This window comes from Lepisosteus oculatus, chromosome 2 (genome assembly GCF_040954835.1).
Source record: "Lepisosteus oculatus isolate fLepOcu1 chromosome 2, fLepOcu1.hap2, whole genome shotgun sequence".
Taxonomy (NCBI): Eukaryota; Metazoa; Chordata; class Actinopteri; order Semionotiformes; family Lepisosteidae; genus Lepisosteus; species Lepisosteus oculatus.
The window spans coordinates 17,066,191-17,081,866 of NC_090697.1; the positions used below are offsets into that span (position 1 = coordinate 17,066,191).

Below are 15,676 nucleotides of genomic sequence, written 5' to 3' on the forward strand. Positions count from 1 at the left end.
GCTTTCTAGTAGTACTTGTTTAGTAGTACTAAGCTTTTGTAAGTACTAAGCTACCATATTTTGTTTTCTTGTTTCTGCAGGATTGATAGTTAATTCATTAAAACAAACTTTAACTTTTCATCTCACGTGACGAATACAGAGTACAGTGGAGTGGAGGTTGGCATTGCTACTCAGGGATCTTGGGTTTGATTCCAGCTTTGAAACCCTGTGTGGAGTTTAAATCATTCCCCCATGCATGGGGGTTTTTCCCACGGTAAATTCCCAAAGAAATGCAGGACAGGTCTGCATGAAAGCTTGGTGATTTCTGCTAAATCATATAATATATAATTTGCCTCATCAAACAGAGGCTGTGGGACTGCTCACTGCTGTCTTCTGTATGATACTGAGGATGTAAATCATGCTGGAACAGTCTGTAAAGAAAATGCCTGGATGAAGGATGGGGTAACCACAGAAATCTCATGCTGTTGGTATTTAGTTTGCTGAGTTGTTTCTAAAATGTAAAGGTTTCACGCAGGCTAAGAAAAGAAATGCTCACAAAAAGGCAAAACAAAAAGAATAACTTTTGAGTGAAGGATTTGTTATTACTTCCCAGAGGCGAGAAATATGTGAAGCACTTTATCATTTGAAAGAAAATGTCAGGGAATTCTGCCAAGTGAAACAAGCATGCAGTGCCCACAGTGACTTCTGTAGTGGAGAAACGGTTAAGCTGCTGGAAGACGGACTAGTATTGCTGCCCATCATTAATCCACCTGATTACCAGCGTTATCACATTTTCTTAAGGCTTCATATCTGTAGATTATTCTTTTTCTTTTCATAATCATATGACCCATTAGTAAACAGCACAATTCCTTAGCAAAGTTGAAAAATGGCTCAATATTATTTGCACTAAAAAACCATACTGTATATGCACAACAATACACTACAAATAGTAATTCGCTTAGTTCTGTATGCCGGTAACACCACCCCCAAAACCCTTAGAATAAAATAATAAAGAACAAATACCAACCACAGTTTTTAGGAAGAGGAGTTAAGAACATAAGAAAGTTTACAAACAAGAGGAGGCCCTTCAGCCCATTTAGCCTGTGTGATAAGTTATCCCTATAAAACGAATCTTGGAAATTGCTTTGCACTGTTTGGTCCAGGCTTGCATTAATCTGGGCTCGTAGATCTCTTTCTCTGCAGGTGTTCATTGTCTGTTATTCAAGAAGTCAGACTAACTGAGTTCATCAGAGTTGAGGACAATGATTAATTCCAACAAACATTTTACAACTAAGTACCATTCACTTAATTTCTGTCCTCGTAAAAAGACATAAAATTGGATGATTATGTCTCTCTCACTTAGCTGGATTAAGTGAAAAATGCATTATGTTGATCCCCTGAACCCATTTTCTACATATTAATTGTGTTAAGAAATCAAATTCCTTTGATGCTGGCTTGTGTTATAGCTCCATGATGTTTTTTTCAGAAGAATGGAAGCTGTTAGGATTTCTTTTTCCAACTCTCAGGGGAATATTATACAGTATGTTCAGAGCACATTTCTCTGAGACACTCTGTTATTTATGCTTCCACTGCATAAATGATCCATAGGTTATTCCTGTTTTTTTTAACTCAGGTGTTCACTTTTTCTGTACTTAGTTATTATCCTTTTGGTATCTTTTAAACAGCAGTACAATGTAATAAAAGTGAAAAATATTGGGTGGCAAGGTACTTAACCAGGAAAAAGCTACAGTATCTTCTGACATAAAACTATGTGAAATAAATCATGTAATATTATCTATTCACTTGGTACCAATTGTTGGGAAAATGTTCCAGTTCAGGCATTGCATATAAATCTGCTAAGCTGGATGTTTTTATTGTGGTAATACAAATTAGTTCTTTAGGTTCATCATGATTTTTAATGTCAAGCCCTTTTATCAAAGTCTTAGTCAGCATAGACATCAGCACTTCCCAGCTCTTATTTTGCACTTCTAATTTATTTGTAATAAAATGAATTAAACCTCATCCTATGAGATCCATCTAGCTGTAATGGATTCTATTGATTCTTTTATTCTCAATTAAAAGTCTTTATGGTAAGGCCGGGTATCAGAGGCTAGGACCAGTGTGTAAAAAGGAAGGTGTTTTTGGGACATATTCAACATATTTTAGACTTTTACTTCTGCTTTGGGACATTTCTAAAAAGCACACTTCATTAATTTTCTTTTGAGTCAAAGTGGTTGAAGAAAGAGAACTGATATATAGGGAACAATACAATGCTTCCATACTTTTTTACTAAATACAGTATACTGTATCTTGAGTTTGTGTCTTCCAAGGAAGACGGGCACAGGTTGTTTAAAATCTATCCTGGTGTGTTATGTACTGATGACGCTGTAATTCAGCTTGATCTGGTAAAAGTTTATTTTTCACCGAGGCAGAGTCTTAATTACAAATAAAAACCTTTTACTGAGTTAATGTGATCGCTCCTGAATGTCTTAATAGAATTTCTCTAGAAATACTTGAAGAGGACTTGGAGAGCTTCAGGTTTTCTGTTTTTCTTCTCATTATTATTGAGCATATAGTGTCACATTTTAATTTATCTTGAGCCAATTTAGTTCTTTAATTAAATCCACAAAAGTCTGTTAATTATGAAACAAGGTTACTTGGTTACAACTTCTTTATTTAGACACTGTTTGTTTCACCTTATTTGTAACTGGAGCACTGACAAATGACATTGATTGCTCATCCCTGAGCCCATTAAGCTCATATTTTCTACCTCCAGTTGTCTAATTTAGCCTCCACTGTATATGTTTTATGATTATGCTTTATTTTTCCCTATTGGTTTAAACATTTTTAAAAATATCTGCTAACATTGAATATGTGTACACAAATCATATAGTCAAATGAAGGTGAATCAAAAAGAGAGATGTCTTACGATGCAACAACATTTTTAAATGTATGTTCTCACAAAAAAAAAGAAACACATACCGTACAACCCTTGTAGCAACACAAAAAGAAAACACAGGGTACCATCACATACTGTACCTTTAGAGTCCATGTTCTGAGAATACTGCTGGAAATTAGATTGGGTTTAGGTATTGTTTGTGGATGCCACCAAGATTAATGCAAGTGTTGTAACTTTGCTCAATTCATCAATGCTCTAGGAAGGGTTTATGAATGAGGTTACCTATAGATCATAAACAAATGGAAGTCCAAAAAACGAATCTTGCCTCCTTTTAAAATGTGTTCAAGCATTTTGTCACAGGCCCATTCTATTTGGCAGAATCCTTTGGCACTTAGCAATAATGAAAAGACACCACATTAACTTTTGTCTTGATTGATGGGGTGAACAATGCACCTGATGTGAACTTGGCTCCATTCTGTAGGACAAGTGTCATCATTCATCATAGCCAAGAGCCCTGAGTCACATAATTGATGGGCCTCACTCTTCACTCTGTTTTGTCTGTCCTGCATGCCCACTCCCCTCCTCTGCACCCCCACAAAACACATTAAGACAGGTCTCCTGCATTATGCAGGCAGTGAAACCACATCTTTGGGTCACAGCCTACCAATATTGTATTCATCTCACTCTCATCCAGACTAAGCTGAGAATATTTTTTACCATGTGGCTTTTAAAGGTGATTCAACCTAATTTTTTTCCACAGTCATTTATTGAAAACATTTGTGTATCATATGAAATGTAAAACAAGACATAAAGTGGGTACGGGTGCATATTAATTAATCAGAAATGAGAAACTTATGATGCAACAGATCTGTAAAAGCAGTGAAAACAGTTCAGAAAGCACACAATTCATTTTTTCTCTCCGAGTACAAGATGTAAACAAAGCAGAATGTTTTTCCTTTAAGTTATAGATTAATGAGCATCACTTGCCATACATCAGTGAATACATCAGTGGGAGAATGTTTTTCAGAAGATGGACATGTACTGACCTCCTGTGGACAACTGCACAAATCACATCTCTGTCCAAAATCATCTTTTCTATTACAGTTTTTAACATTCTAAAGGAAGCACAGACAACAAATGTTGCCTTTCCTTTAGTATTTTTGGCAAGACATCATGCTTATATTACAATTGGTGTAGAAAATTTTACTTTTTGGGCAACGCTATAAATAAACTAACAAAAAAGTTATTTTGAACCTAAAAAATAAATGTACTGTATACATGCAAACATATTTTGATATGTGGGATAGCACAGTGTTGCAGAGGTAGGTAGGCTTGGAGAAAAAAGTAGAAACAGTCATAAGGTATCGAATGGTTTTATTTCAAAGAGTAAAATCAGATACCAAAACAGAAAACAAGATCTGTCTCTGAGCACTAAATTCTTCAGTTTCTGGTTAAAAAGGAATCTGGGCATTTACCCTGCTTACCATTCTGCCAACTTAGCTTAGTTCACAGGCTTTAACTTTTATTTATTTTATTTATTTATTACCTCCTGGGTCACAGCATCAAGGAGATCCTGTTCCTTTTGCAGAAAGAGGTTTTCATGTATGCCAAGTGACAAATAAGAAAACGATGCATCCAGTCAGTCAGAGCCACACAAATGTTTTGATATGGAATGTGAGTATGCAGTGAAGAGTACACTGTTGGACAGGAATTCAAACAAATAAAAAGAGTGGAAAGCAGAAGGACCCAAGGAAATATGCTGTTGCTTTACCAACGAAAGTCAACTGAACACCATTCCAAATTTAAATTATTGATCCAATAGTAGCCGTATGTGATGAACCACTCAGTGTCAGCACCAGCAGATGATCACCAAGACACTGAACTACTAATTGCAAAAGCCACAGGGGTTCACACCATAACATAGCACATCATATTTTAGAAAACAACCATACAAACCTACCAGACAAACACACCTGCAGGCACAGTTAGACAGGATGGCAACAACAACTGAAGACTGTGGTCTTTTGGTCACGTGATATTCTCAGGTGAATCAGAATGCATTCTAGACTTCAGATGGCTGTGAAAGGGTATGTCATCATCAACATCAGGCAGTTATTAGTCATGATTCATTTGATGACTGTAAGGGTTGGTGTCCATATATTGTTTCAGGACTGTCATGGATGTACATAGAGCTGTCCAGCTGTCTTCAAGCAACTGCTCAGGTGACCAAGCAGCCCATTCTCTACCATTTCCTCGGGAATGTGGTCCAGTCAAGGATCCCCAAACTGTCATTTAGCCATCTTCCATTACTGTGATGAGAGTCATCAATAATTGGGTTGTAGTAGCTAATCCATCATAATTAAACAGAAAAATCCACTGACGTTGACATACATATTCATGAAGCTAAAAGTACGTATTCAAGAAGCTAAAAAAAACGTTTTTGCACTTATGAAATTCAGGTCAATGTAAGTTGCACATAAAGTGATAAATTCCTATTGATCATTATTGTTTATTCCATTCCTATGACGATCCCACAAGTACAGCACAGTATGTAAAAAACAGACAATAAGATGATAAATTAGTTATATCAAAATAGTCACACAATAGCATACAAAATGCAGTTGAACATTCCAGCTGAGTTAATTACAAAACTCTCATTAAATAGTTTAATTTGAAAACATTGTCCACTTCATTTATATTGCAACATTTTTAGTCACAATATTGTGATAGTTTGGGGATGCCACCTCACCACTAGCCAGAATCTTTCAGTTGTGTCTATATTAAGCACAGGAAAACTACCCAGAGAAGCATTTCTTTTAAGTTACTTTTTAGACTAGCACAGGATAAGCTTCTAGTTTCTAATAAGGTCAGGAAAAATTAAACCTGGCTCCACTTTTGAAGCACCTTGCTTGCTTTCAGCTCTGAAACCTTTCTTTGTTCTCTAGTTTTCCTTTAGCAAGCAAAATCAGTTATTTCAGTGATTCAGGTCTTGCCACAAACAAAAAGGTTGTGCTTGCCGTACATATTTATTCTTGAAAAAGCAAGCAGATCACCACAATCGAACTTCATCACACAAGAAGTCAGAAAATCAGTGCTTCCTTTTTTTACCTGAAAATGTACTGTACATTCCTTGCCGAAACAGGGCAGATGAAACTACAAACTGTAGCACACAACGTTATAGTGGGTAGTGATTTCTCAAACCTCTAAGTCCAAAATATACTATATTTAAAGTGCTTGTCCCAAAACACTCCCTGTATTCTAAAATTGAAGTGACCAGATGTAGATAAGATCCTCTTAGATCTTTTCCCAACAACTCCGACAGAATGAATGCAAAAAAGAAACGTTAAAGATTTTAGAATACCATAAAATGAAGGAGCCATTTATAAACTACCATATGATCACAGTTTTTATTAAGTATAGTGTACAGTAACATTAGACAATTAGCATTTGGGAATTCCTGAGTACAGGTTGAGCTATATGATTACAGGTTTAAGCTGGGATCCTATTACTAGCCAACTGTGTCAGAGATTCTGTTAGAAACAGCACATAAGTGACTAAGAATGAAAAGTGGCTTTTTAGCACAACATCATTTGTTATCTAGTTAATGATTGCCTGCAAATTTGCCTGCCAAATGCCAAGGCTAATCCTTTGTGTATCTTTACTGTGAAACACACCTGTTGCTTTTAAACCGTAAGGAATCTCCTTGGCAGACATCTCCAGTAGCATTCACTCTGCTGCTGGGTAGAGATCTCCATGACAGGGGGCATGCATTACAGACAAGCAACACTTTCACTGTTAAATTAATTGTGAAACTCAGTGTTTGTTAACCATCTCTGAACTTAGAAAAGCTGCCAATAACATTGCCAGATAGTTTAATGCTTCAGGAAGAGACCAGAGATTGCGAACTTCAAACTACAATAATAGAATATAATGCATTTGCATGATTTTTGTAATTTGCTGAGTTTTGAAATACTATTTGAATACCCTCCTACTTTTAGTGAGCATTATGTGGATCAAATATCATACTAAAACTAATATTTTGACTATAATAATGTCATTATTTAAATGGTATAACCCAAATGTTGCTGGAGATGAAAGTTTGTTAATATGGTGCATAATAAACATTCTGGCATGTTGAATCTAAAATGAACGTGTAAGTTTATTATTAATATTGTCCCTCATTTTGTAGCACCACTGCTGGAAGATTGTGTATCTGAAGTGTTGGGACAGCTGAGATTTTTGTTCAGATAAGCAGTCTACAAACCAGGGGATGTCTAGTTGTCTAGTTAAAAAAGCAGATTCACTCTGAGTCGAGACCCACTGGCTCCACAGATATGCAGACATTTCCAGAAGCTGATCAGTATTTCTTGTGAAGATGTGATGTACTAGGGGAAGATCCTTGGTAAAAAGTGTGGCAGGAAGAATACAGCAGGAGAATAGCGACAGGATAGGAGAGCCAAGACAGACTTAGAACCCATCTTCACCTCTGAATTTTTCCTTGATGAACATAATTGAAATGTAGTAGGGACTGACACTGTAGGGACACAGACTATTTAGGTTTTCATCCTAAATCTTTTTGGCATTGTTTGTCACTCTTGCTTATTTGAATGCATTATTGTCAAGGACCAAAGTTAACTCATTTTCTGTGACTGTATTGGCCTCTAAAACCTCACTCTGATTGGCTAAAGTGTGCTAAGAACACACACCACACATCAGCTATGAGTGGAGAGGAGAACAGAGTGAGGAAGCCAATAAATAGATGAGGATCATTAGGAGGCCATGATATTTCAACTGTAAACTCACATCTGCAGTTCTCTGTTACAAAGCTGTTAATGTCTAATTCTCTCTTTAATGCCAGGCCAGTATGTCACTATTCAAGGTATTGATGTAGGTGCATTGATTTTGTTGTAGCTAGTATTAAAATGAATTTTGTTACAATTAATAGCTTGCCAGGAGCATCAATTCTGAGTCAGAAAAACTGAAGCTTTCCTTTACCATCTTATTAATGAATATAAAAGGCCATTAATATATTTGATCATAGAGCCTGTCTGCATCTCATTTGAATTCAGGCCACATTCCTTATTTTGGAATGAACAGAAAATCCAGTGTTTTAAATTAAGCCTGGAAAAACAATGCATAACCTCTCACATAAGTACATACTGTATATGATTTTCTCCTGATGACCATAATTTGGTTATTTTATACTGTGGGTTGGAATGGCCTTCAGCATGCCACTTGCCTACTGTCAATCTCCCACTAACCTAAACCTAAAACTTCAATCTCCCACTAACCTACAACCTGCTCACAATTGACTCATCTTGTAAAACCCTCCACCTGAAATGTAGAATGGAGCTCATAGTCTGGTGAATTCCAGCTCAAGGCTGATCTGCGATCTACTGTGGAATTGTGCATGAAAAGAAATCCATCACCTACAACTGTAACAAATTCATAGAGTTATTGTGAGCAAAATCAGATGATCATTTTTGCAGCAGGTGTACTGGCCTTTTATTGAACAGACTTGACATGGATTAAGTCATTATGTTGATTAACACTTGTCAGCAACAAATTTGCTAAATAAGGGGTCTACCGAGAAGGTTATAAAATAGTAACATAGGTTAGGGGTATAGGGATGCAAGAAGTCATAGTGCAGTTCAGTGAAGGTTTGAAAGGTGGTCTGTTACAAACAGCTTATTTTGCTTTAAAACATCTCAATTACCATAAATATCAGTTTAATTAAGAATATATTTTAGGACATTATATATAGTATATTTATAAATGTATATTTAGAATAAACCTTTAGGTTCAACATGAATGGGCATATGGTATACCTTTCACAGGTTAAATGTCACATACAAATTCCTCATGGCTTTCAGTGATGGACTGTGCCTGTCATCTTTCTAGATTAGAAATTGCTGGCTGTGACCTCAGACTGGGAGCGACAGTGCAGACACATTTTAACTTCCAAACAGAAGCATGAAGGCATTGTTCTCTTTATAAGCGCGACATATTGGTTTTCTGTGTTTTTCTTTGATTTTCCCCAGCTTTGACATTTAACAAGTTAAATAACCTCATCATCTGTGCCCAATCAACTCTCTCACTAATGAGGTGATATAACACTTATGCAACAGATGAAGTCACTTGAGTGTATTATGATGGAGAATGGTCAATCAATCTAAGTGCCACTGAAAACATTTAATCAATATCCACATACTTTATTTTTCTTTTAAGTTTCTTTTGATGGTCATTTGGCAGAGAACCACCGAGTGTGGGTGTTTGGAGTTAGCTCTGGGACTGCCATTTTTCAACAAATGATTGATCTTTTTTAGCAGTCTGTCTGTTAACAGTAAGGATTGATTTCACATTCTAGGACCATAGGTGCAGAGATGCAGATAGCCTGGCGACAGTCATGTTTCTGATCCAAGTTTTTTTCTTTGTTGATGACAGGCTAAATCATACAGAAATATCTGCTTTTGTGAAAAAGAGAAAACTAAAATGTAATTACGGGTATCATGTTATAGCGAGGGAGGTACAGAATTTATTTAGTCCTTGGATAACCCATAGAGATAGAAAATCTAGAGATATTGTTTCCATGTTTTGTAATTAAATGGACTCTAAGATGTTTTGTATAGATGTTATGATGAGCACAAGCACACATACAGTGCAGCTAGACATTTAGGAAGTTTGTAAGGTCATTCTTCCCATATTCTGAAGTACACATCTGTCTGTCTGTACCCACACACACGTCAGTGACTCTCCTCAATTTCTGCTTGTCCTGTGTTTTAAAACGAGGTTCAGAAAGACAAGCTTTGTTCTCTGAATACATTCAAAAGCTTCATTTCCATTCCTTGCCCTGTGCTCATAAATCTAGTGAGCAAATGCATATCGTGTGGGGGTGCCATCCAGCCCCTCTTTCCAGTAATGAAAACATTGCCTATTTATCTCTAAACAGTAATGTTTACTGGGAAGTTTTTATTTGCAAATTTTGAATGCCATCCATCTCAGGAGTAATTTGTTCATCTGTAGCTCCCCCTCCCTCATTTTTGCCTGTAGGTGCTATTAATTTTCTGCATTATAGCCAGGCAGCCCCATTGACCTCTGCCCCTTTAGACCAGGGACAACACAAATCCATTCTCAATCATGCTGCATGTGACAGGACTGTAAATAAATACCGGCTCTCAATACACTGCCTGGGAAATTAAATGAAGGACTCCAGTGCTCTCTGTCATTGTTGTTAACCAAGAATTTCATATTTATCATAGCAATAACTGATTTTTGGCCATTGTTATTCAATGTATATAGGAACAAATTTGTCAGCTTTTCATAGCAATTAAAACTGAATGGACTTCTTTGGACCACAATTGCAAAGTGCTGTCAGATATAAATCACACATATGTATCAATATAATGTATTATACAGTATGTCATATAAATATACATAATAAGTATTTGCACATACTGTATGTATCTCCTTTCCTATTACATGCTAATTTAGAATTTTGATATGATTCATATCACACATTCTATGTTAAAATTAAATGCACTAAAACTCTTTTGAGCAGTTAGTCGAGGAAACCATCTTTTCAATTGTAAAATAATATGTATTTGTGTTTCCATTTTAGAAAAACAAAATTAGACATGGTTATTTTACCTTATTTTGACCTACCTATTCATATTTAGGTCCTTAAGTAATTTGTGCATTTTAGAAAACATTCAGTGAAGACCAAAGGAAGTACTGTAAGTGCAAGATGTAACGGGAGCCGGTCCAGGCTTCCTGAAGCATAGTTCAGGACCCTATGCAGACAGTATAATCTGGAAGTAAGTGGAGAAGGACAACAGGGAGGAGACAGAGAGGATCAGGATGAACAAAGAAATATGAACCGGGGGTCACAGGTGAGAATTGTGTTGAAGAGGAAGAACAGGAGGCACTCCTCTACCCAAATTGTTCTGGGAGTGAAGGATGGATAAAAGTACCCAGCCATAGTGTTGAAGCCGATACCATGGATTCCTGGATTTCAATGGCTTCTTAAACACAAATCTCTCCATCACAACAGTTTTTCAAAATATCCCTCTACTGTTTCCTTTGCTATAGAAAGGTCTGGCAACAAACTAAATTTAGCAGCAGGTTTAAATGTTTAATACTAGCATTACAGATTTTATTTAATATTGATTGACTGTGCAATTTTTACAGCACTTTCTTTCCTGGCCTGGTTTGCTGGATCAACCACCTCTTCTTCAAGTTACTCTACAGCGGCAAAGAGGAGCGAATAGGCCGCAGTGACAAGGTCTTCACTTATGAGTGTCTCTTCAAACAGCACGTACAGGATTGGTCTATTCCCATGTAAGATAACTTTAACAACACCCTTCTTTCCAAGAGAATATGGTATCAAACTCCCTGTGCTTTTGAATTTGATTTTAAAAATGATAAGAGAAACTGAGTATACTGGAAAAACACTGCAGATACTGTAACTGTGTTAGATTATATATATGTATACAGTACACACTGTGCTTACTTTAAAATCTCTAACCGTGTTTATTTTACCTGCATTTAAATTATGATTCCAAAACATTTAAAACAGAGCAAATCTTATGTCTTGGTCCATACATCAATCCCAAAGCAGATCTTACATAAAAGAAGGAATAAAGGAATTCCTTCCTAGTGACCTCCTTTTGCTTCTATACCACCATTTCTGATGTAACCACACCCCACTTCACAAACAGGAGGACTGAGTCAACACTTTCTCCTCCAGGGAACAGACTAAAGAGGCTCTGCTGCAGCTGAAGGCCTGGCTGGAGAATAACCCAGACACAGTAGCTCATTTCCCGGTGGAAGTGCGTTTTGCTCGGGGAGACAACATTCTCCTCAGCCCCTGCTTTCAGAGAGACAGCTGCTACATCAACATCATCCTGTACAGGTACAGATCGAGAGTCTCAAAGCCCTAGGGAAAGTGTCTGCTTCACGAGAAAACTTGTGTCATGGAGATATTCAGCATCATAAATAAAATCCTGTTTGAGTATAGATTATATAATTCTGCTCCTCATGAAAATGTCAAGAAACATTTAAAGGTTTAGCGAGGTTTTTATATATTTTTTAAATATATTGAATAGATTCATTTACTTTCAACATTTTACTTTTGTTTTCTGAAAAATTGCCACAAAAAAATGGTTCACTGTATTTTTTTGTGAATCTCTAGGCCTTATGGAAAGGATGTGCCCAAACAGCAGTATTGGGCTGCTTACGAAAACATCATGAAGGATGTAGGAGGAAGGCCTCACTGGGCAAAGGTAACTCTTTGATTTATTGCTCCATTCAAAATGGGATTACAGACTGTCTGTGATTTCAGCGAAGTTGAAATTAGACTGTCACTGCTTAGAACATACTGTACCAAAGCATTTAAGATAGACCATAAAAATGTTACTAAGGAATAAATAACTTGTGTTTGTGTGTGCCCTGTGATGGACTGGCACCCCTTCCAGGGTGTATTGCCTTGCGCTCACTGCTTGCCAGGATAGACTCCGGCTCCCCCTTGACCCTGTAGTGTATAAAGAAGATGGATGGTTGGATGTCTTAGTCCATCTATATACAGTACAAAACGTCATGTCTTCTGTTTCTCCCTTGAAACACAAAATTTCATTATTGTATTGGAGGCACAAATGGCTATTGTATAAGATTTATTTTATTAGATGTTTTATGATTGTTTGAACTCTTAAACAGTTGAAGATACAGCAGTTCTGTTAGGGTTTCAGTCACTGAGAGTTAAAGTGAAGCAGAACTCATCTGTAGGAGCAGTATTGGTATGTCCTGAAAAAAAATATTAACCCAAATCAAATGATGTTTGTACCAGGCTCACAATTGCACCCGTAAGGATTTTGAGAAGATGTACCCTGGTTTCCAGAAGTTTTGCTCTATCCGGGAGAAGCAGGACCCATCAGGAGTGTTCCTCAACACCTACCTGGAAAATATTTTCTTCTAGTCAAAAATAACACATACTGTATTAATCAAAACAGTGCCTGAGCAAACATGCACTAATATAAACTATATACGTTTTCCACAATCCTTGTTTTAATTACGTAAAAATATAGATTTGCTCAAATAATATTAATAGTGTCAATCACAGTTTTGGAATTTCTAATCCGAAAAAGGTCAGGTTTAATTTGTTATCATTAGTTGTGTGAATCAGAATTTTCTTATAAATCTATAAATTATATAATGTATCAAATAGATCTTATAATGTATAAGTTTATAAATTATACTTCTGTTTACATTTTTATTTTATTCCACTTTTTCCAACAAATAGTAATTAAAATGTGGTATTTGTGTTTAAGTAAATGATTATTTCATTTTTAACAGCAAAAGTTCTTAGTGGATTTCAAGACAATAAGAATTTATTTCAAATATTCACTATATTTCTGATGTAGCAATAATTTTACTAACTGTAAATGAGCTTTGTATTTGCCAGTATATCAAGCATCATAATTAAAATTAGTAATCGGAAGCATTACATTTTCCTGTATTTTTATTTTCCGATTGTTATGATTTCTTGCGTGTTAAAAGGAGAACATTTCAAAACATTTTCCTAATTAATATAATCCATGAAGTAGGGAATACAAAAACGTATATAGTAGCTACTGCTCTTTTACACATTGACATTATTGTCTATTTTCCCTCATTATGTTTGTTCTTTTATATGCTATGATAAGGTAGTTTGTTTTAATGTCCAGAAATACAGAAGTCTTAACTGTTACATAAACTTTAGCACCACTAAAATCTCTTCTATTGAGCTTCATGTATGTGTAGCATATTAAATCTACAAATGTTGTACAATACATGCCAGACACAAGAAGGACTGGGTGAAATGCAGAGCTAGTATATGGATAAGGTTTTATTTCAATTAAAAAAATAAATTATAGCCCCAAGGGATCCCAAAAGGTCTTACATGTAAGAGGGGACCCACTTAATTCACCACTACAGTGCAGCAACCACCTGGGAGACATGTGGAAGCCATAATGTGCCATCAGCCCTACTTCACAGCAGATCATGTTGAGAAGTGAGGAGATGATTCACCATTTAAATTATGGGAAAACGTTAGGAATGCCAGATTGCACAAACTGGAGAATTTGGCTAGGACTCTGCTAACCCAAGCAATAACCAAACAGTCAGAACCATGATTTTTTGAGGGGTCTAATCTGAATGATGATAGCACAGTGTCCCAAGTCAATTTACCTGAGCAACTGGCTTTGAAAGTGTGGTCCAGGAGGAAGAGCACCACTACACTGGTCCACCAACATCACTTACAGGAACAGTATAGTTGTCCTTAGAAAACCCTAATACTGATGTTTTCATCCCAATACTTACCAGGCCCAGCTTTGCTTAGCTTCTGAAATCTGAAGAGATCAGGCTACCAAGTGGTGTTCAAGGTGACCAGAATTCTTTACTAGGAGGACACGTGTTGTCTGACCTCTCATGCCTATCTCACATGAACTTGGTGCTGGAAAGTAGCATTCTGCAGACGAAACAGGCAGACCAGTATGTCATGAGCAACAAATTAATTTTTTATTCAGCTAAAACACTCCATCTACCATTCCCATATACAAACTATATTTCTTTTTGAATTTCATTCTGTTTGAATTTAGAATTTAACTTCAGATGTGGAGATTGGAACTAATTTTGGTGCAGGAGATATAGAAATGAAAGTCAGGGAAGCATGGATACCTGGATACTGTTATTCCCAAAGATGTATTTCTTACTGTGCTACAACCACCCAACAAAGAATTAATTCTGCTTGTTTTAATGTTCTGCTTATTTACTACCTAGTGCTTATGTTTCAGTGATTGCAGGTGGAAGCCACCATCATTTAATGTTTAGTTTAGAGTATAGTTTGACTTACAGAATCTGTTCTTTTTTTATTTTTAACATTTATTAAGGCCAGAGGCCTCCAGGGTTTTTAACGTATCTCAGTGTTGGCAAGGTTAATGTAAAGATTGGAATCCTTGTCCTCAAGGGCTGGTGATTCTGCTAGTTTTCATTTCAACTCTGTTCTTAAGCTAAATATGGCCAGCTGCCATGTCACCCTGCAGCTCACAACTGGCAACCTACTGCTGCTGAGCAGGTGTGAGCCTGGTCAGTACCTGGATGAGAGACCTCCTGAGGAAAAACTAAGGTTTCTGCTGGAAATGGAGTTAGTGAGGACAGTAGGGGGCATTCACCCTGTGATCTGTGTGTGTCTTAATGCCCCAGTATAGTGACGGAGACACTATACTGTAAAAAGGCGCCGTCTTTCCAATGAGATGTAAAACCGATGTCCTCACTCTCTGTGGTCATTAAAAATCCCAGGTCGTTTCTTGAAAAGTGAAGGGGTGTTACCCTGTGTCCTGGCCAAATTTCCCAGTGGCCTTTAAAAATCATGGCCACTTTATAATCCCCACCTATGAATTGGCTACATCATTCTGCTCTCCTCCCCACTGATAGCTGGTCTATGGTTAGCGTACTGGCACACTTTGGCTCCCATCGCATCATCCAGGTGGATACTGCACATTGGTGGTGGTGGAGGGGAGTCCCCATTACCTGTAAAGAGGTTTGAAGGAAGTATTCAAAAAGCACTATATAAGTATAAGGAATTATTGTAATTATTAAATCATCAGCCTCTGCTCCACCCACCTGTCACTTAGCACTGGTTGCAATGGACACCAATTGACAAGGGGCCTGAATCACCTGAAGGCAATTACTATTTCACCGCTTCAGGTGATTCAGGGCTACCTGTACTCCAACTCTACTCAAGGTTCTGATATAAAGTTTGAGCTC

General features: G+C 36.9%; 1 protein-coding gene across 1 annotated transcript in view; it reads left to right on the top strand.

Annotated features, from left to right (window-relative positions):
• LOC102697922 (L-gulonolactone oxidase-like) overlaps positions 1 to 13,365 on the top strand; it is an 81,655-nt gene extending 68,290 nt beyond the window's left edge. Inside the window, exons 9-12 of the mRNA XM_015352295.2 lie at positions 11,066 to 11,215; positions 11,625 to 11,789; positions 12,069 to 12,159; positions 12,720 to 13,365. Coding sequence (XP_015207781.2) covers positions 11,066 to 11,215; positions 11,625 to 11,789; positions 12,069 to 12,159; positions 12,720 to 12,848 — 535 coding nt within the window. The 3' untranslated portion in view covers positions 12,849 to 13,365. The remainder of the gene's footprint in view (positions 1 to 11,065; positions 11,216 to 11,624; positions 11,790 to 12,068; positions 12,160 to 12,719) is intronic.
• Positions 13,366 to 15,676: the final 2,311 nt, after the last annotated feature.